General features: G+C 43.4%; 1 protein-coding gene across 1 annotated transcript; it reads right to left on the bottom strand.

Moving 5' to 3' along the window:
- Positions 1-16,564: 16,564 nt before the first annotated feature.
- NENF (neudesin neurotrophic factor) lies at positions 16,565-21,341 on the bottom strand. The gene is made up of 4 exons (XM_075266490.1): positions 21,168-21,341; positions 19,079-19,139; positions 18,143-18,246; positions 16,565-17,518 (listed from the first exon to the last, which is right to left on the bottom strand). The coding sequence occupies exons 1-4, from the start codon at positions 21,324-21,326 to the stop codon at positions 17,342-17,344; spliced, it is 501 nt and encodes a 166-aa protein (XP_075122591.1). The 5' UTR covers positions 21,327-21,341; the 3' UTR covers positions 16,565-17,341.
- Between the last annotated feature and the right edge of the window lie 292 nt (positions 21,342-21,633).

Genomic DNA, 21,633 nt, shown 5'->3' with positions numbered 1-21,633 from the left:
GACAATGGGTGAAGTGTTATTGACATCGGCTCCTTTCACAACCTGTCATAAACCTATTTGTACCTTTGTCCAGTGTTATCTGCGGATTTACATACTATTGACTCACTGCCGTATGTAAAAGACAACAACATAAACCCAACACGAAAAATACGATGAGTAAATCGTAAGTTTCCCATCACTGCGTCATTTATCGTTCATCATTTTTCTGGCCGTTTGTCAGTTTTTACTGATCAGTGAAAAAAATGAATGAACTTGATTGATCTTCATTGGAAACCGCAGCATGTCAATTATACTACAGAAATGCTGATGGTTTCCCTATAGGTATAATGGGAGCAGAAAGTCCGAAGAGGAAACAGTTTTTCCTGCATTGCTTTTTTGCTGCTACATAAGGCCTTAGCCTTAAAGGGCTCTATCAGCACCGCTAATGGTATTTTAAAAGCCCCCCTGTTCTAAACTAAGACCGTAAAAATATATATGCAAATTATACTTACCGTGCACAGTGGGCGGTTCGTGCACTGGTGGACGTCATCTTCGGTCCCACCTTCCTCTGGTGTCTTCTTCCAGCGACGTCCTCCTGGGCTCACTCTTTCACGCCTTCTTCTTATTTTCTTCCGGTGGGTTGTGTTTAAATCCCGCGCATGCGCAGTATCGCTCCCTCCGGAGTGCTACTGCGCACGCTCTGGCGTTATTTTTGTCGTAGTTCTAAGGGGAACTGAGCATATTCAGTATGTTTAGTTCCCCTTAGAACTTCGTGAGCTTACTGCGCATGCGAAGTATGGTCGCGAACGTCCATTGACAAAAATGGCGCCGGAGCCTGCGCAGTAGCCACTGCGCTACTGCGCATGCACAGGATTTAAACACAACCTGCCGGAAGAAAAGAAGGAAAAGGCGCGGAAGAGCGAGCCCAGGAGGACGTTGTTGGAAGAAGACACCAGAGGAAGGCGGGACTGAAGATGACAACCGTGCATGGTAAGTATGTTTGAAACGGGGGGGGGGGCTTTTAAAATACCATTAGCGGTGCCTATATGGGGCTCATACGATTTTGCTGATAGAGCCCCTTTAAAGGTATATGGCGTGACCTGTAGATTTGGTGACCTCGGTAGATTTGCCATCCCCGTCAGTGATAATTGTACACTTTTATTATTGACTTCTCAGGTTTCAGGATAAGAAATTTCCCTGTACTTTTTACCTTAAATAATAAACCACCAAACAGTAATGTAACAATGGGAAACCCCAAAAAAGACAGAACTGGTCACTGAAGAAAATACAAGGACTGAAGGGTGGAATAGGAAACAGGAGACATGAAGTTTCAGAATTCAATAAAATCGAAATTCTGAAATCTGATTATTTTAATTATTATTCCTGTTATTACCCAAAATGCCATGGTTTGCTTTGCGTAACGTGAATGTCCGCCGCTGAACACCATTTCGTTTTCTTTTTATCTAAAATATCGGTCAGTGCTTTTTAGTGGTCAATGACAGATCCAAATCTGAACAGATTCCAAATCTGTTCAGCCATTCCAAAGCTATAAGCCCTGTTAGTGTTGATGCAGATTTGCGTCTACTAGTCAAGTGGGCAATAACACTGCGTGATATACAGAAACCACAGCGTTACCCCCCACTTGGCTAATATATCCTAATTAGATATGAGCGAGTTGTATTTGATCGAGTAGGTATTCGATCGAATACTACGGTATTCGAAATACTCGTACTCGATCGAGTACCACCCGCTATTCGAATGGAAAAGTTTAATGCAGAACCAGCATTGATAGGCTGAATGCTATACAGTCGGCCAATCAACGCTGGTTCTTCTCCTACCTTTAGAAGTCTTCTCCGTGCAGCTTCCCCGCGGCGTCTTCCGGCTCTTCATTCACTCTGCCAGGCATCGGACCTGGGCAGAGCCGACTGCGCATGCCTTCTTGTAGTGCTGGTAGTGCGGACCCGATGCCTGTCAGAGTGAATTCAGAGCCGGAGGATGCCGCGGGGACACTGCACGGAGAAGACTTCTCAGAGGATCCAGCCCGACCCTCACTTGTGGACTTGGTAAGTATAATTTGATCGAACGTTGCCTACCCCTGAAATGAGCATTTCCCCCCCCCATAGACTATAATAGGGTTCGATATTCGATTTGAGTAGTCGAATATTGAGGGGCTACTCGAAACGAATATCGAATCTCAAACATTTCACTGTTTGCTTATCTCTAATCCTAATCTGCATCAACATTTCCAGGGCTTATATCTTTGGAATAGCTGAACAGATTTAGATAAAGAAAACACCAAAACACCAAAGTGACAGCGCCGATCAGATGATGGATTTTATTGATCATTATAAAGTACTGACCATACTCACCTGTCCCCGGTGCTCCGGTGTTTCCCACAGAGGTCCGATCTTGCTGCTCCGGGTTCTTGTTTTGGCAGAAGTCCCTGTAACCGGGGACAGATCAGTATTGGGGGGTTTTCTGCATTTACCAACCTCCTTGCAAACAGTTATCCTGGAAATCCCTTTTAAAACTAACATGATAACATTAACCGTTTAAGAACTCCTAATATTTTTGTAGAGTTGGACGGCCCTTTAATCGCTGGCGGAGCGAGGCCTATTGGTGCCCTTCACTATTTACTTCTATAGTTTGGCACGATGAACACTTACAAGGGTTATCCACTTATGTCAGTCTGTATATCAAGTTGTAAAGTGAAGTTAGTCGACACGTCTTCAGGTATAGTCTAACAGTAAGGACGTCTTCTACTAAATATACGACCTAGGATCTGAAGACTTATCTAATGTGCTGTACTGCCCTCCTGTGGAAGAAATGTGTACCTGTGTGATATTAGATTTAAAGTGATACTCCAATGTTAGATATTAGTCTACTTCATATTTTGTGAATGTGAAATAGGTTCCGGCCCGCCGCTCGGCCGAAAACCGGAAGTCCCCCGTCCGCTTCCGGAGGAGACTGGCAACCCCCGCACCATGCAGCAGGAGCTAAGGCCCTGCCTCTAATAGCTGGTAGATGGATCTCATCATTAGGGTAACTCCATCCAAATCCTATGAAGTAATGCTTACTAATATCAAGAATTATTGGGGAATAGGAGGAGACCAGCAGTTGTTGTTCTTCCATAGCAGGAGTCAGTCTTCTCCTTCCCAGCCAGGTCTGTTAGCTCTCTGTGTAAACACTCAGCTAACCCTCAGTGGATTGTGTACATGCATTTACCTATTATCTGATCTGCTCCAGTGCTGACAAACTCACATGGGCAAACACCTGTAATCCAAATTGTCAGTTTGCCAATTTTAAACAAATCTAATTTGTTGCAAACAACGAGAGCTATGAAGGTAGCCAAAAGTCACACAGTTCTCCTCAAGCGGAGCTGAGGCGGATAATCGGCGCCAACAACACGCTCATTATATGGCGTCCCAGCGAGCTGCTGAGATGTTCAGAACAATCACGTGCACAGCACGAGGAATGAGTTCAGCAGCAAGACAGCTTGAGAGCTGCCAAAACGACGTAGCAGGCGGATTATTATCGCCAGCAACATGTTCATTATATGTCATCCCAGCGAGTTGCTGAGATGCCGGAACAATCACAGGCACGGTGTGAGGAACAAATTCAGCAGCAGGACAGCTTAAGAGCTGCCGAAATGCCGAAGCAGGCAAACCATCGACGTCAGCAATTTGCTGAATATAGGCGGATCATCGACGCCAACAACCTGGAAGTCGCGGGCAGAGGCTAGTTGTATACGTATAATATATATATATACCCTGGTCAGATTGGACCCCCAATGATCATAAAATGATCATGACAACATGCCGTAATTTTGCATCAAACCACCTTATAAAGAAAGCCGTAGAATTTGTTGCATGTCTTACAAAACAGTGGAAAACTGCAATTGCAAAAACTTGGTCTCCTTGTAGTTTTACCTGTTTGCTGGATACAATGTTTACAACAGAGCAAAGTGTGACGAAACCGACGCGAGCCTGACATTCCTCTGCACAGAGTTCACCACATACACATAACTAGGATTATACTGTGATACAAGTTACCATAGAGATCTATGCAAGTAAACAGCTCAGAGAGCGAGAAGTGCAAGCAAAGCAAATGCTGACATCACAATAAGGAAGAATCTGGAGAAGAGATCTGAAACCCTAAATATACAGAGGATGTGAATCTACAGAATGCTAGAGATATTACGTATGATAGCGGACATCTGCATGAGGCACCGACAATATATCATCACCCTCAACGTTGTCCCCAGTGACTGTGGCAAATGTACCTATGGATAATACACACAGTGATGTCACAGTACGGAGATAATACACACAGTGATGTCACAGTACAGGGATAATACACACAGTGATGTCACAGTACAGAGATAATACACACAGTGATGTCACAGTACAGAGATAATACACACAGTGATGTCACAGTACAGGGATAATACACACAGTGATGTCACAGTACGGAGATAATACACACAGTGATGTCACAGTACAGGGATAATACACACAGTGATGTCACAGTACAGGGATAATACACACAGTGATGTCACAGTACAGGATAATACACACAGTGATGTCACAGTACAGGGATAATACACACAGTGATGTCACAGTACAGGGATAATACACACAGTGATGTCACAGTACAGGATAATACACACAGTGATGTCACAGTACAGAGATAATACACAGTGATGTCACAGTACAGAGATAATACACACAGTGATGTCACAGTACAGAGATAATACACACAGTGATGTCACAGTACAGGATAATACACACAGTGATGTCACAGTACAGGATAATACACACAGTGATGTCACAGTACAGGATAATACACACAGTGATGTCACAGTACAGGATAATACACAGTGATGTCACAGTACAGGATAATACACAGTGATGTCACAGTACAGGATAATACACACAGTGATGTCACAGTACGGAGATAATACACACAGTGATGTCACAGTACAGGGATAATACACACAGTGATGTCACAGTACAGGGATAATACACACAGTGATGTCACAGTACAGGATAATACACACAGTGATGTCACAGTACAGGGATAATACACACAGTGATGTCACAGTACAGGATAATACACACAGTGATGTCACAGTACAGAGATAATACACACAGTGATGTCACAGTACAGAGATAATACACACAGTGATGTCACAGTACAGGGATAATACACACAGTGATGTCACAGTACAGGATAATACACACAGTGATGTCACAGTACAGGATAATACACACAGTGATGTCACTGTACAGGATAATACACACAGTGATGTCACAGTACAGGATAATACACACAGTGATGTCACAGTACAGGGATAATACACACAGTGATGTCACAGTACAGGATAATACACAGTGATGTCACAGTACAGGATAATACACACAGTGATGTCACAGTACAGGATAATACACACAGTGATGTCACAGTACAGGATAATACACACAGTGATGTCACAGTACAGGATAATACACACAGTGATGTCACAGTACAGGATAATACACACAGTGATGTCACTGTACAGGATAATACACACAGTGATGTCACAGTACAGGATAATACACACAGTGATGTCACAGTACAGGATAATACACACAGTGATGTCACAGTACAGGATAATACACACAGTGATGTCACAGTACAGAGATAATACACACAGTGATGTCACAGTACAGGATAATACACACAGTGATGTCACAGTACAGGATAATACACACAGTGATGTCACAGTACAGAGATAATACACACAGTGATGTCACAGTACAGAGATAATACACACAGTGATGTCACAGTACAGAGATAATACACACAGTGATGTCACAATACAGGGATAATACACACACTGATGTCACAGTACAGAGATAATACACACAGTGATGTCACAGTACAGAGATAATACACACAGTGATGTCACAGTACAGAGATAATACACACAGTGATGTCACAGTACAGAGATAATACACACAGTGATGTCACAGTACAGGGATAATACACACAGTGATGTCACAGTACAGAGATAATACACACAGTGATGTCACTGTACAGGATAATACACACAGTGATGTCACAGTACAGGGATAATACACACAGTGATGTCACAGTACAGGATAATACACACAGTGATGTCACAGTACAGGGATAATACACACAGTGATGTCACAGTACAGGATAATACACACAGTGATGCCACAGTACAGGATAATACACACAGTGATGCCACAGTACAGGATAATACACACAGTGATGTCACAGTACAGGGATAATACACACAGTGATGTCACAGTACAGGGATAATACACACAGTGATGTCACAGTACAGAGATAATACACACAGTGATGTCACAGTACAGGATAATACACACAGTGATGTCACAGTACAGGATAATACACACAGTGATGTCACAGTACAGGGATAATACACACAGTGATGTCACAGTACAGGGATAATACACACAGTGATGTCACAGTACAGGATAATACACACAGTGATGTCACAGTACAGGATAATACACACAGTGATGTCACAGTACAGAGATAATACACACAGTGATGTCACAGTACAGAGATAATACACACAGTGATGTCACAGTACAGGATAATACACACAGTGATGTCACAGTACAGAGATAATACACACAGTGATGTCACAGTACAGAGATAATACACACAGTGATGTCACAGTACAGAGATAATACACACAGTGATGTCACAGTACAGAGATAATACACACAGTGATGTCACAGTACAGGATAATACACACAGTGATGTCACAGTACAGAGATAATACACACAGTGATGTCACAGTACAGAGATAATACACACAGTGATGTCACAGTACAGGATAATACACACAGTGATGTCACAGTACAGGATAATACACACAGTGATGTCACAGTATAGGATAATACACACAGTGATGTCACAGTACAGGATAATACACACAGTGATGTCACAGTACAGGATAATACACACAGTGATGTCACAGTACAGAGATAATACACACGGTGATGTCACAGTACAGAGATAATACACACGGTGATGTCACAGTACAGAGATAATACACACGGTGATGTCACAGTACAGGATAATACACACGGTGATGTCACAGTACAGGATAATACACACAGTGATGTCACAGTACAGGATAATACACACAGTGATGTCATAGTACAGGATAATACACACAGTGATGTCACAGTACAGAGATAATACACACGGTGATGTCACAGTACAGGATAATACACACGGTGATGTCACAGTACAGGGATAATACACACGGTGATGTCACAGTACAGGATAATACACACAGTGATGTCACAGTACAGAGATAATACACACAGTGATGTCATAGTACAGGATAATACACACAGTGATGTCACAGTACAGGATAATACACACAGTGATGTCACAGTACAGAGATAATACACACAGTGATGTCACAGTACAGGATAATACACACAGTGATGTCACAGTACAGAGATAATACACACAGTGATGTCACAGTACAGGGATAATACACACAGTGATGTCACAGTACAGGATAATACACACAGTGATGTCACAGTACAGGGATAATACACACAGTGATGTCACAGTACAGGGATAATACACACAGTGATGTTACAGTACAGGATAATACACACAGTGATGTCACAGTACAGAGATAATATACACAATAATCATATAAACACACCATAATAATATAGAACATGAATGATACAATGTATTCACTACATATGACAAAAACACATTCAATCATTTCACAGGCAGGTACAAAGATCACATAATGGAACAATACAAATGTGCACAAGGTAATGGAGCAGAAAAGGAGTAATCCATGCAGCAGGAATAACCAGACCTAAAATGTGGGTGCACTTAATTTTCCATCTTCCATAGTCATCATTAACTGCACCCCATGAGTAGAGATGGGCCCCTAACCATTACCCCCATAGTGGCCTCTATGTCTGCTACACTCATGATATCCTATACGGAGGTAAGACATGTTGGTCACTAGCGGGAGCTTCCCCTATACAGTGACACTGAGGCAGTTACAGGCAGACAGAACTTTACATTACATTCTGGAGCTTTTGGGGTAATTTATAGAATTTTCATACATAGGAGAGTAGCAGATTGTAAAATACACAAAAGGGGTTACTACTAGCACACAATTCACACAATTTCGGGGTCGTAAGCAGAAAATAACACATGACCCTAAGACCAGACGACCAGTAACTGTGGGGTCACATAGGTCTGTAAAGGAGCTGCGTACGCAATGCACTAGGATGTGCTCAATGACTTAGGTAGGGGGCAAATACTTTCTGTGCGGTAGTTTGGGATTATATAATGTCACCTTGTTTTCTAAGCTCCAGTGGCTTTTATAGACTACTAGCTGGTACCCGCGACTTCGTCTGCGGTGATTGTAGCAGTGGGTATATACAGGCGGGGGTAAGGTTTTCGTACTGTGTATAAGGTATGGGATATGAAATGTAAGTTTGTATCTTGTTTTTGCTGTAATTCTGAGAATACGAGAGACTTTTGTGTTGAAGTTACTTTGTATTTGCGCTGCTATATATACGGTGTTGTGAGAAACTTTACATAGTGACTTTGGGACAGAAGTATTTGACGTTAACCCTTTCCCGCCAATGGCATTTTTTGATTTTCGTTTTTGACTCCCCTCCTTCTAAACCCCATAACTTTTTTATTTCTCCGCTCCCAGAGCCATATGAGGTCTTAATTTTTCCTGGGACAAATTTTTCTTCATGATGCCACCATTATTTATTCTATATAATGTACTGGGAAGCAGGGAAAAAATTCAAAATGGGGTGGATTTGAAGAAAAAATGCATTTCTGCGACTTTCTTACGGGCTTTGGTTTTACGGCGTTCACTGTGCAACCAAAATGACATGTCCCCTGTATTCTGTGTTTCGTTATGATTCCGGGGATACCAAATTTATATGGTTTTATTTACATTTTGACCCCTTAAAAAAAATCCAAAACTGTGTTAAAAAATTATTTTTTGAAAACTCGCCATATTCCGACAGCCGTAACTTTTTTATACTTGCGTATACGGGGATGTATAGGGCGTCTTTTTTGCGGAAACGGGTGTACTTTGTAGTTCTACCATTTTTGGGAAATGTTATTGCTTTGATCACTTTTTATTCAAATTTTTAGCAGAATCAAAACAGTGAAAAAATGGCAGTTTGGCACTTTTGACCATTTTTCCCACTACGGCGTTTAGCGAACAGGAAAAATATTTGTATAACTTTGTAGAGCGGGCGATTTAGGACGCGTGGATACCTAACATGTATGTGTTTCACAGTTTTTAACTACTTTTATATGTGTTCTAGGGAAAGGGGGGTGATTTGAATTTTTAATCCTTTTTATTTATTTTTTTTATATTTTTTTAAACTTTTTTTAAACTTTTTTTTTTGCATTTATTAGACCGCCTAGGGGTATTGACATGGGTGGGCGGTGTCGCGGATTGTCAGAGTGGTGGGGGCAAACATGGCTGCTCCGGAGCGTTAAAGAGCGCCTCCGAGAGAATCGTTAAGGTGAGGGGCAAAGTGGTAAAGTATATGTATATGAGATTGTGTGGGGTTAGGGGAGAGGCTGGAGAGGGCAATATGAATTTTGTGGCTTGCTATGGTCCAAAGTGTGTGAGATTGCAGAGATGGTGGTGTGAGTTTGGGTTTTGTGGGGGTCCTGGCACAAACGTAGGTGCGCTATTGTGACGAAAAGTAGCCTATTGTTTAATCGAGTGTAATAACTATGTTTGTGGAAAATTTCAGCCAAATCGGTGGAGCGGTTTTTGCGTGATTGACCGCCAAACATCCGAACATCCAAAGGGTCCTGGGAAAAACGTATGTGCGCTATTGTGACGAAAAGTAGCCTATTGCGCAATCGAGTGTAGGGACTATGTTTGTGGAAAATTTCAGCCAAATCGGGGTCCAAAGTGTGTGAGATTGCAGAGATAGTGGTGTGAGTTTGGGTTTTGTGAGGGTCCTGGGAAAAACGTATGTGCGCTATTGTGACAAAAAGTAGCCTATTATTTAATCGGGTGTATTAACTATGTTTGTGGAAAATTTCAGCCAAATTGGTGGAGCGGTTTTTCCGTGATTGAGGAACAAACATCCGAACATGCAAACATCCAAACACACAAACCCACAAACCCACAAACTCACAAACTTTCACATTTATAATATTAATAGGATCTGAGACTCCGTCTTATTGTCTTATTCTTAGTCCTTACATCTTGTCACCTACAATCCTCATCAGACCTTTGTTACAGAATATCCAGGGCCAAAGGAGCAAGAGAGTGTGACAAGATGATATTAATCACACGAGGAAGTCGAGAAGGAAAAACAAAGAGTAACTCTGGGAAAAACCCGCTAAACTTTTCAAGAAATACAAGATATTAGAAGCCGAACTTCCTTAACCCCCTAATGGCCGACTAATGTGAACCGAAAGGGCCAAAGGAATTATACTGTATATTCCATTTATAGAGCTAGTTGGGGTCATGGGGATTTTTTTGTAATTTTTTTAAAATACATTCTGGAATACGTATAATAACTTCATAGAAATTTTTAATACTACTGGAATGCATGAAAATTTTAATTCATTGATTTTTTTTTTTTTTACTTTTTTTCCTAATAAAGTGAATTTTTGGCAGTCGCCATTTATGACTAAATACATTTATTTTATGTGACCTTACAAGGTGGTTTATGACCCCTGTCATACATGATATTAAAGGGGATGTTCGTATATGGACACTTATCCACAGGACAAGGGACATGTCCGATCGCTGGGTCTCCCCAATGCTCCGTTCACTTCTATAAGGCCAGGACTGTTAGCGTAGAAATAAGAGAGCAGATCATCTTGTATGCGCCATGTATAGGAACAGAGCTGTAGGGGAATATGACAAACCCTCCTGGACATCAGATTTAATAAAGCAGTTATATGTCATTAACCTGCCTTAATATGGATGAATGACGGTAACAATGTAATCCTACTAATGATGTGAGTTTGGATGTTTGTTCCTCAATCACGCAAAAGCGGCTGAACGGATTTGCATGAAATTTGCCACATACATAGATAGGAACCCCGATTGAAACATAGGCTACTTTTTATCCCGGTAAATGACGTCACTACACGACTGCAGTGAAGGAATTTAGGTTCACACTACACTAAAGGACCTGTGTTGATGTCATCACAGGTCCTTGAGCCATTCTCAGATAGGATCATGCTAGGCAGTGGGCGGAGCTACGTGCTATTTTGTGGGTGGAGTTATATAGGATGAAGCTGGACAGTGTGAAAGCTGAAGAAAATGGAGTCTCATAGAAGATCAGGAGACTACAGAACATGCAGGCTGTGTGAGGGCCATAGGACTGTATCGGGTGTAGAGTATTACAGGGAATGTGTTGTTCTGCCTCTGATGGGGGAGGGGGAGAACTTTGGCACATTTCAGCAACATCCGTTCAGCCCTTTGTAACACAAAAGCTGCTCAGACAGTCACATAACAAAACCCCTGTAATCACAATTGCCCGATGTAGCAGAGTTTAGGCAGTGCTGTAGCACACCTCTGTAGGCTCTCCATATGCAAACATGTAGATACAGCTGGGTATCCTACACATATGCAGCGATGTAGCAGAGCCGAGACACGGGAGCAGGCTGATCGAACTGTGGCAAATTTCTGCAACATCCGTTCAGCCGTTTCCAACACAGAAGCTGCTCAGACACTGACATAAGAACACCCCTATAATCCAAATGGCCACATGTAGCAGAGCTTAGGCAGCGCTGTAGCACAGCTGAGTACGCTCTCCATATGCAGAGATGTACATACAACTGAGTAGGCTGCGCATATGCAGCAATGTAGCAGAACCGAGACGTGGGAGCAGGCGGATCATCCACAACAGCAATTGGTTAAATATAAGCGGCTCAGCGCCAACACCAACCCGCAGACGAAGTTGCGGGCAGATGTTATAATCTCAATAAAGTAAATATTCTTGTGCGATGTCTTGTATTGTTCTGTATACAGTGTTTCAGAATATAAATGGTGCAAGCTCGCCCTCTAGATGGATTATAGGGTATAACACTCACTATGCCTTACAATCGTTACCCTTATCAGCAGTATAGGGGCGCTCTCTGGCTAACACAGTCTATGGGGACACACTTGTAATGATTATGGGAATGCCATAGCTGTCATTATTGGCTTTCAATGTTTCCAAATGAAAAATAATGCACTAGGGGAGAAGGAATCCTCTAGCGCAGTATTGTATTGGCTGTTGTATTTTAGCCAAGACTTCAGAAGAAAAAGATCATAATATCAGTCTCAAAATGACTGCACACTGTATATCTAGAGGTATAACCAATAAGATACTAGGCTGTATATCTAGAGGTATAACCAGTAGGATTCTCGGCTTTATATCTAGAAGTATAACCAGTAGGATGCCAGACTGTATATCTAGAAGTATAACCAGTAGGATACTAGGTTGTATATCTAGAGGTATAACCAGTAGGATACTAGGCTGTATATCTAGAGGCATAATCTGTAGAATACCAGACTGTGTATATCTAGAGGTATAACCAGTAGTATACTAGACTGCATACATAGAGGTATAACCAGTAGGATGCTCGGCTGTATATCTAGAGCTAGAACCAGTAGGATGCTCGGCTGTATATCTAGAGGTATAACCTGTAGGATACCAGACTGTATATCTAGAGGTATAACCAGTAGGATACTAGGCTGTATATCTAGAGCTAGAACCAGTAGGATGCTCAGCTGTATACCTAGAGGTATAACCAGTAGGATACCAGACTGTATATCTAGAAGTATAACCATTTGTGATCACCATATCATCAAAATGACTTTTTTTTAACAAGTCGCTGCACATTAGCAGGTTCTCTAAAACACAGCGGTCAGATATATATATAGAAACTATGGTGAGAGAGTCATTGCCTGATGTAATTTGTGGCTTTCTGATTCTTACACAAGACATTGCACACTCAGCTATGCAGCGATACAGTGTAACAGTGACATCTATGTCATATACACTAGCACTATTACACACATGGCGATGGGCCAAACCCGACCAAAGGTTTCCATGAGGTTCTGTGATGTCAGTGCACATAAGCTCGATACATAGGAGATACATAAATTACAGATTCACATTGTGTAGAATTAGTTGTCAGGGGAAACAACATCGTATTGTAAGGAGCAAAGTTACATATTGTCCATTGTCCCAGTGTAAATGCAGGATTCATAAAACAGCAGCAGGGAACAGCTCAGCCCCCTGACCATCTGCTACAGTGACATCAATGCCCCCTTACCTGACAAACCCAGAAGTTTGTTATATCATCTGACACAATGAACAAACACAAAGTAACGTTCTAAATAGACCAGGACCCAATCTTCACCTTTAATCCCATATGCTGATTCTTAATATATCTGTCTAGTAGTCAGAGCTCTGTATTTATGATACATTGCTCCAAATCTCCAAATTAGATATAGCTAAATAAGATTCTGTTTTCAGTCGCCACTAGGGGGAGCTTACTGTATACTGTGTATACATTGCTGATAGCCCCTAGACTATATACATCCCTGAGTTTGGGAATTAAAGGGTTGGTTCAGGAATTGGACAAATTCTAGAGGCTGGCGAAGGTGTAACATTATAAAAGAAATCGTAATCACTTATTCTTGGCGCTCCATTGTTTGTTGCACACGTCGCGCCAAATGCAACTGGAATGGTTTGGCCTCAGCGGTCTTGTTCAGCACAGAACTTCCTGAAGCAAAGGCATGGCAGATAAAAGATAGCAATGTCAGACACTGGAGCACCCGGGACAGGTGAGTATGATTTCTTTTATTATGTTACACCTTCTCCGATCTCTTCTGGGATTTATCCAATTCCTGGACACCCCCTTTAAGTCTCTCAGGACATGCCAGGAATGGGGAGACAGCCAGACTCCCCAAAGGTATACACCTATAGAAGCCACACCAGGCGTAATAAACCTGCCCCAGTATAGACCCAAACTGGTCTCCACTAACAAGTGTATGAAGTGAATGTATAGGTGTATACCGCCATCTAGTGGTAGTCATGGCTTAATACAACACATTAGCAGGTTTTTTTGCTGCTGTGCATTACCGCACCCGCCATATGTTGCACTAGAATATTTTGCTGCAGTACAATGATACGCTTTTTCCATAGAAGCAGAAACCACATGTGAATATATCCTTAGTGCCCGGTCACCTCTCCTGATAAATTTGCAGAAAATGCTTGTGTCCTCAATAAAATAAAAATTCTGGAACAATTTTTCTTAGATTTCTGTGTTGCGCGGCTCCTTGTTATTCCTCCTGGGGTTATAGGACGACATTGACAACTGGGTGTTACCATTCCCTTTGTCAGTAGGGGGCGGTTCTGTACAGTGCGTCACTGTATATGGTCACACCCAGGAGAAGGGCAACAACCGATGGCTGGTCATTCTGATAATGTCCTTATAGAAAAAAACGGATGCCTATCATAATGGAGATTAATGGACACTGGCTGATGTTATTGGGTCACTTTTATATGGTTGATTTTTTGCATTTTTTTTGTTTCTGCTTTCTCATCATGTGCAAAAAGAAAAGTATAAGACCTTCCTGGATATTTCCCGTTCCTTTTGTAGACATTCTTGGCTTTGGCTCCAAAAAATGCACCAAAATCTGCAACAAAAAAAGCTGCGTTTCTGCAAAGTGAGGCCTTAATGTGTCCAGGCTGTTAGGAACTGCAGCACAGCCTCATTCACTTCAATAGGAGTGAGCTATAACCAGGCCACGTGACTGATGTGATCAGCTGATATGTGAGGGGCCCGGTGTCATGCGGCTGATATGTGAGGGGACCCGGTGTCATACCGCTGATATGTGAGGGGCCGGTGTCATACCGCCGATATGTGAGGGGGCCCGGTGTCATACCGCTGATATGAGGGGGCCCGGTGTCATACCGCTGATATGTGAGGGGGCCCGGTGTCATACCGCTGATATGAGGGGGCCCGGTGTCATACCGCTGATATGAGGGGGCCCGGTGTCATACCGCTGATATGTGAGGGGGCCCGGTGTCATACCGCTGATATGAGGGGGCCCGGTGTCATACCGCTGATATGTGAGGGGCCCGGTGTCATACCGCTGATATGTGAGGGGGCCCGGTGTCATACCGCTGATATGTGAGGGGGCCCGCTGTCACACTGCTGATATGTGAGGGTGCTAGTATCATGCTGCTCATATGTGAGGGGGCCCGGTGACACACGGCTGATATGTGAGGGGGCCGGGTGTCATACGGCTGATATGTGAGGATGCCGGTGTCACACCACTGATATGTGAGGGGGCCGGGTGTCATACGGCTGATATGTGAGGAGACCCGGTGTGATACGGCTGATATGTGAGGGGGCCCGGTGTCACACCGCTGATATGTGAGGGGGGCCCAGTGCACCTTATAACCAATTCCTCCGGGTACAGCACACCATCTTCCTGGCTCCGCCACAACACGTGACCATGTGTATTATATGGAAGAATGGAAAGTTGGATGGAGAAGGCGGAGGATGCCTTGTGTAATGTGTGATGTCTCTTGGTCCATGGCAATCACATAGTGGGGCAGGGAAGGAATGAAGCGAATGAATCAAAGAACGTCACTCGTCATGTAGAAATGGTGGCCATTGAAGAGGTATTGGGCGTGCCATCTTGTATGTGACGGTGGGGCCCTGCATCACGTGTGCCGCCACCCTGTGACTACTGCGGATCCCATTGGCAGTGGATGGCTGCTGTAATGAGCGCTTTGGTGGAGGTGGCGCTGTATTTCATGTCGCTGACAACCTTGTACCAAACACCACAGAGCAGGAGACCAAGGGAAAGAATCTGTGGCGATATTGGAGACCTTCTATAAAAAAAAAAAAATAAAGTCCATTTTTGCCTGGACAACCCCTTTAATGGCATACTCACATTGCATTTTTGGATCATATTTTATGGCGTTTTCAGCTATTAAACTATATCAGTTTTTGTAAATAAAAAAAAAACCCAGGACCCCCACAGATCAGCTGCACAAAGACACAGCAGTGCTTAGGTGAGAGCAATTTCCACTTTACAGGCTAGTGACATCATGTCTGTTCATCACGTTACCTAGTTAGAACTCCATCCCTTTCAAGTGACTGGGGCTGAGCTGCAATACCAAGGACAACCACTATCTAATGTATGGCACTGTTCTTGGTATTCAGTGAAGAGGCCGCAGCGCTCACCTGTGGTCATCAGTATTACAAGCCTAGAAAAACCTTTATAATTAAACCCCTTACAATCAAGCCTTCAGCGCCCCCTAGAGGTGGATGCAGGTAGTAATAACTTCACCGTTTTACTTGATGGCCTGGCTCTGGTTTTTCCTCTCTGTGTGCACAGAGGCCGGATTATAATGGATAATCAACCAGTTTTGTCAATCGTTGACACCATGTACATACCATATATGTAAGAGACACGCAAATTCTTTTTCAAAATCATCCAAATTTAGTTAACCCCTTCTATACATGCATCCCAAAAAACGACAAAGCCAATATAGAAGAATAGAAAAAGTTTTCAGTAAGATTGTAAGAACTTATGTGCTGAATCTGTTACGATAGACAGCAGTTACGGAAATATTCTCCCCTTACCCATTGAGGTATATGACTCGGGACGTGTGACAACATGGGGTCTCTTCTGAGGCCGCACCGTATGGAATATACTGATCACAAGGCGAGGATTGGAAGTGGACCGCTCATTTCATTTGACTATTCAGGATAAAGTGCCGCAGATTTACATTCTGCAGTTTTCCCCTCGTCAGGATCTATCTGTAGGTTGCAGTTCTCCCTGAGCTGGTGGGCGGAGTCTAGCTGCCATACACTGCACACAGTAAGTAGAGGAGAACATGATTTGGGGGCGGAATCGGCGGCAGAAAATTCCGCTGTGTTAACGGGCCTTCGGAGGATACACACTAGTATCCCTGTCCCATCTAAAGGGGAACATTCCTTCTTTCCCAGAAACATAAAATAGTTTATAGAGATATCAAGTCATCAGAATAATGTCTAACCCCTCTACAGTGTATTCCTCCCAAGTTACAAAGATCAGACTGATCGAAGAAGAGAATCAGGATTTCAAAATGTTCTCCTATTGAAATAAGAACTAGAAACAGCGCCACCTGTGTCCACAGGCTGTGTCCGGTATTGCAGTATTCAAGTAATTGTTGCCGAGCTGTAATACTGGACACATCCCATGGATAGGAGGCGCCGTTTGTGGTAAAGAAGGCCACGTGCTCTTCGGACAACAATGTCTTCAAGTTGTTTAAAATTCATCTTTGATCTTGAAGTGCGGTTGGTCCTCAGGGGTGAAGCCTGAGTTGGGGCTGCCGTCTTCGTTCAGGATACGTTGATCGGTGTACCCCACAATTGGGTATTTTTTCTTATACACGTTCTGGAATATGTCGTCCAGAGATTTCAGCTGTTCCTCGGTGAGGCCGGTCTGAAGGAAATAACCAGATAAAGTGCAATGAGAAGGTCGGCCAAATATGACAAAGTGTACATGAACGTCCCATATGTTACAGGTTACAGATATGGCCATGTTATGGGAACCATCCACTACTTCTCGTCCATATACTGCGCTGCTGAGGGGCAACACAGTGGCTCAGTGGTTAGCACTGCAGCCTTGCAGCACTGGAGTCCTGGGTTCAAATCCCTGTGATTTCCTCCCATTCTACAAAGACATACTGATAGGGGAAAAAAAATGTACATTGTCATCCCTATATGGGGCTCACAGTCTATATACTGTATACTGCGCTGCAGGTTTTTAACCTGATTCATTGCAACTTATGCTGCAGGATTTTACCATTGCAATGCAGACAGATGCCTGCAGCGATTCCAGAAGGAGCACCAGCACATATAACACCCAGGCAGGTTTTGTGACAGCAGAATTTAGACCGGCAAATTAACAGAGGAGAGGTCCTGTGGGTACCCATCCTTAAAGGCGTCCTTAAAGACTCAATACTGTTGGCCTCCCCACCAAGAACCCACACCGATGGCTCTGTATACTCTGCAGTGACCGGGTCACACTATTGGAGCATTCGCATACAGTGGCCGCCAACCGTACCGTGTCAGAAGTGAGATCCTCTGGTTCCAGGGACATCTTGGCAACAGCTCGTGTCGAATCCTTTCCAGCGAGTGCATTGTATGGGGCTCCCCTCCCGTAAAACTCTGCAAAATACACCAGGAAACCAGCACAATGACAATTACAATGACAAATCCAATCAGATTCCCCAAACGACCTCTGGATTTATTATTAGGGCTTATTCAGATGGTCGTTGTCCATGTCCCTGCGCTGTCTGTATGAAGAATGGACAGCACATGGAGGGAAGGCTGACATTAGTCAGTGGCCATAGTCACAGGTCCCATTTTCCATGCATTTGTCCGATTCTTGGACTTGACTCAACCACATAATGGTCATTTGTATAAGTCCTTAAAGGGGCTGTGCCATTATGGACACTTATTCCCTATCCTCAGGTCAGGGGATTGTGTGATGGACACTCAAGTCACTTCTATGAGGCTGCCAGGACTATAATCCTTGGCAGTGCCCACAGCCTTATAGAAGTGAGGCTTTCGGTCTCCCGTCCTCCTGATCACTGATTTATCCAGCGATCGAAACACTTATCTCCCGTCCTGTAGATAGGAAATAATGGTCCGTAACAACCCCTTTAAGAAGACACACACAGATTTGCAAACTTGAACAGTCATGCCCTGCACCATCGAAATAGTGATCATGACCCGACCTCATTTTTGTTTGTTTTTTTTGCTATAAAGGGTTGTATGAGATTGAAGAAACATGGCGGCCTCCTTTTAGAAACAGCTCGACCCTTGTCTATATCTGGTACTGCAGTTCAGCCTTATTTATTATAATGGGACTGAGCTGCAATACCAAATACAACCCATAGACAAGGGTGGTGCTGTTTTTGGAAGGAAGTAGTCATGCTTTGGCTTCCCTTCAATGCAAGAATGCAAAAAGATTTTCTCAAAGAAGAAACAAAATTACCTTTTCCAGCTGAAACATCAAAGACGGCGCCCTTCACTGCCATATATATGGGCTGATCCTCCTATGGAGAAGAAGGGAAATAGGTGTTAGTTCTAATGATCTATTCAGGCTTAGTTCACGCGGGGAGCGGGTGGGCGGATTTTGGCAAAGAGAGTGACGCGGGGAGCCGCGTCACTCTTGGGTCAAAACCCGCCTGCCACAACTGTCGCGGCTTTCTCTCCGGAGTAGGCTCAAATATCTATTACAAAATGTATTAATGGCACAAATACTGCAAGAAAAATCACAAGATGTCCGAAAGTTTATACATGAATGGAACCAGTTGACAATACCGGATAGAATAGGGGTGACAGGGGTGGCGCTGTTTAGGAAGTTCTTCCAGATCCAGTGTAACTACTTTAATGAGTGGGGACACAATATTGCGATATGTCTCCAAATGGAGGAGATCTGGCCGGGTCACCCACAGGCCTTGGCGAGTGTTGCTGTGCAGAGTAAAACCAAGGGGTTACGAGTGACGTTATTCATTATTGCAATGGGTGCTAATCTGTGGTATACGTGCCCCAGGGTATACGTGCTGCGGCTAAGAACCACTGGTCTGAATTATATGCAGCACTCCATGCAGGTCCCCCACGCCCGAGATGGTTGCTCTTGAGCGGCTTAAGGCGCCATGCTTACTATCATCAGGAGTCTTTCACATCCTCTGACATAGGCAGTATTATATACCACTAGAAAGCTGACAGAGACCGAATTCAGCGCACTGCCAGCTTTGCCATATGTTCCCGGGTGCCGGAGACATAGGTGCCGTTAGTTACAGCACTGATATCCCTCCACTGTTAGAAAGGCGAGACTTACAGCTCAGTGTCATCATGGCCCCCAACACCTCCTAACGTGTAGGTCAGAGGAGTCTGATGAGGAGCAATTCGTGGAAACAACCAAGTATGCGCCCACTCTGTCAACTGGGAACAATGTCGTAGATACAGGTCTGCGAGTCAAGAGGTATACTACCCAAAAGTAGCTCAGGGGATAGCACTCTTCAGCCCTCTAACCAGACCACAGCACTTACATATCTGCCTGAGACATCTACAGGATGAGTTTTGCAGCAATCCAACATTTTTTTTTAATCTGGGTACGGTATTTTTTTGCTATTGAGTGTATTAATGTCCTAGAAATCCTCCAGTATCACATGGGGGAGCCCTGACAGCACATGACGTATATTCCTCTTTAGCTGAAACTAATGGCAGCTCCACATGTGACTGTCCCGGCAATACCAGTCAGTACAACACACAATGTCCACATCTCACTGGATCCAATAGTTTGTCACAAATATTTTATTGTCAGCGGGCCGTGTCAGGTATTATAGCGCGGCTGCTTATAGGGTTGTCTGGGAGTTTAGTGTAACTTTACCTGATCCAGTGGACTCTTGATGATGGTCCTGGAAATTTTGGTCTGATTCTGACCCTGATTAAGCAACGCACTCTATACAGTACAACGATAAAGCAATGCACTCTATATAGTACTACAATAAAGCAACGCACTCTATATAGTACTACAATAAAGCAACGCACTCTATATAGTACTACAATAAAGCAACGCACTCTATATAGTACTATGATAAAGCAATGCACTCTATACAGTACAACGATAAAGCAACGCACTCTATATAGTACTACAATAAAGCAACGCACTCTATATAGTACTACAATAAAGCAACGCACTCTATATAGTACTACGATAAAGCAACGCACTCTATATAGTACAACGATAAAGCAATGCACTCTATATAGTACAACGATAAAGCAATGCACTCTATATAGTACTACAATAAAGCAACGCACTCTATATAGTACTATGATAAAGCAATGCACTCTATACAGTACAACGATAAAGCAATGCGCTCTATATAGTACTATGTTAAGCAATACACTCTATATAGTACTATGATAAAGCAATGCACTCTATACAGTACAACGATAAAGCAACGCACTCTATACAGTACTGTGATGAAGCAATGCACTCTATATATAGTAGCAGCTCATTCATTCATGTCCTGCACTTATTAACCCTGTAAGAAGATCCGATCTGGGACACTCACCTGCTCCCCATTATACCTGGCCAGGTCCTCCCCCGTGAAGAGTCTGACAGGCTTGTGCCGTGTCACCCGCTGTAATTCAGGGTCCCCATCTGCAGAACAAAAAACAGCAGCCCCCAACCACAACACAGAGAGACACACAGCTCTGCTGCACAGCGACATATTGAGCACAACTTCCTCGATAGGGCGGGGAGAATGAGGCTGCACAAACTACAAGCCCTGCCTGCACATAACCCTTACACTGCTGGGCTGTAGTTTGAGTTAGGCTACGTTCACACTTTGCAGAAACGTAGATATTTTTTTTATGCAGATTTTGCTGCGGTTTTTTGAGCCACAGTCAGGAGCGGATTGAGCAGAAGGGAGAAGTAAAAGAACTTCTTATATATTTCCCATTCCTATTGCGCTACTCTTGGCTTTGGCCAAAGCTGCGTTTCCGCAACATGGGGCCTCAGCCTTAGACCGGGGTTCC

This window comes from Leptodactylus fuscus, chromosome 3 (genome assembly GCF_031893055.1).
Source record: "Leptodactylus fuscus isolate aLepFus1 chromosome 3, aLepFus1.hap2, whole genome shotgun sequence".
Classification (NCBI taxonomy): Eukaryota; Metazoa; Chordata; class Amphibia; order Anura; family Leptodactylidae; genus Leptodactylus; species Leptodactylus fuscus.
The sequence above is the reverse complement of the archived record's forward strand: the minus strand, read 5'-3'. Positions and strand labels throughout refer to the sequence as shown.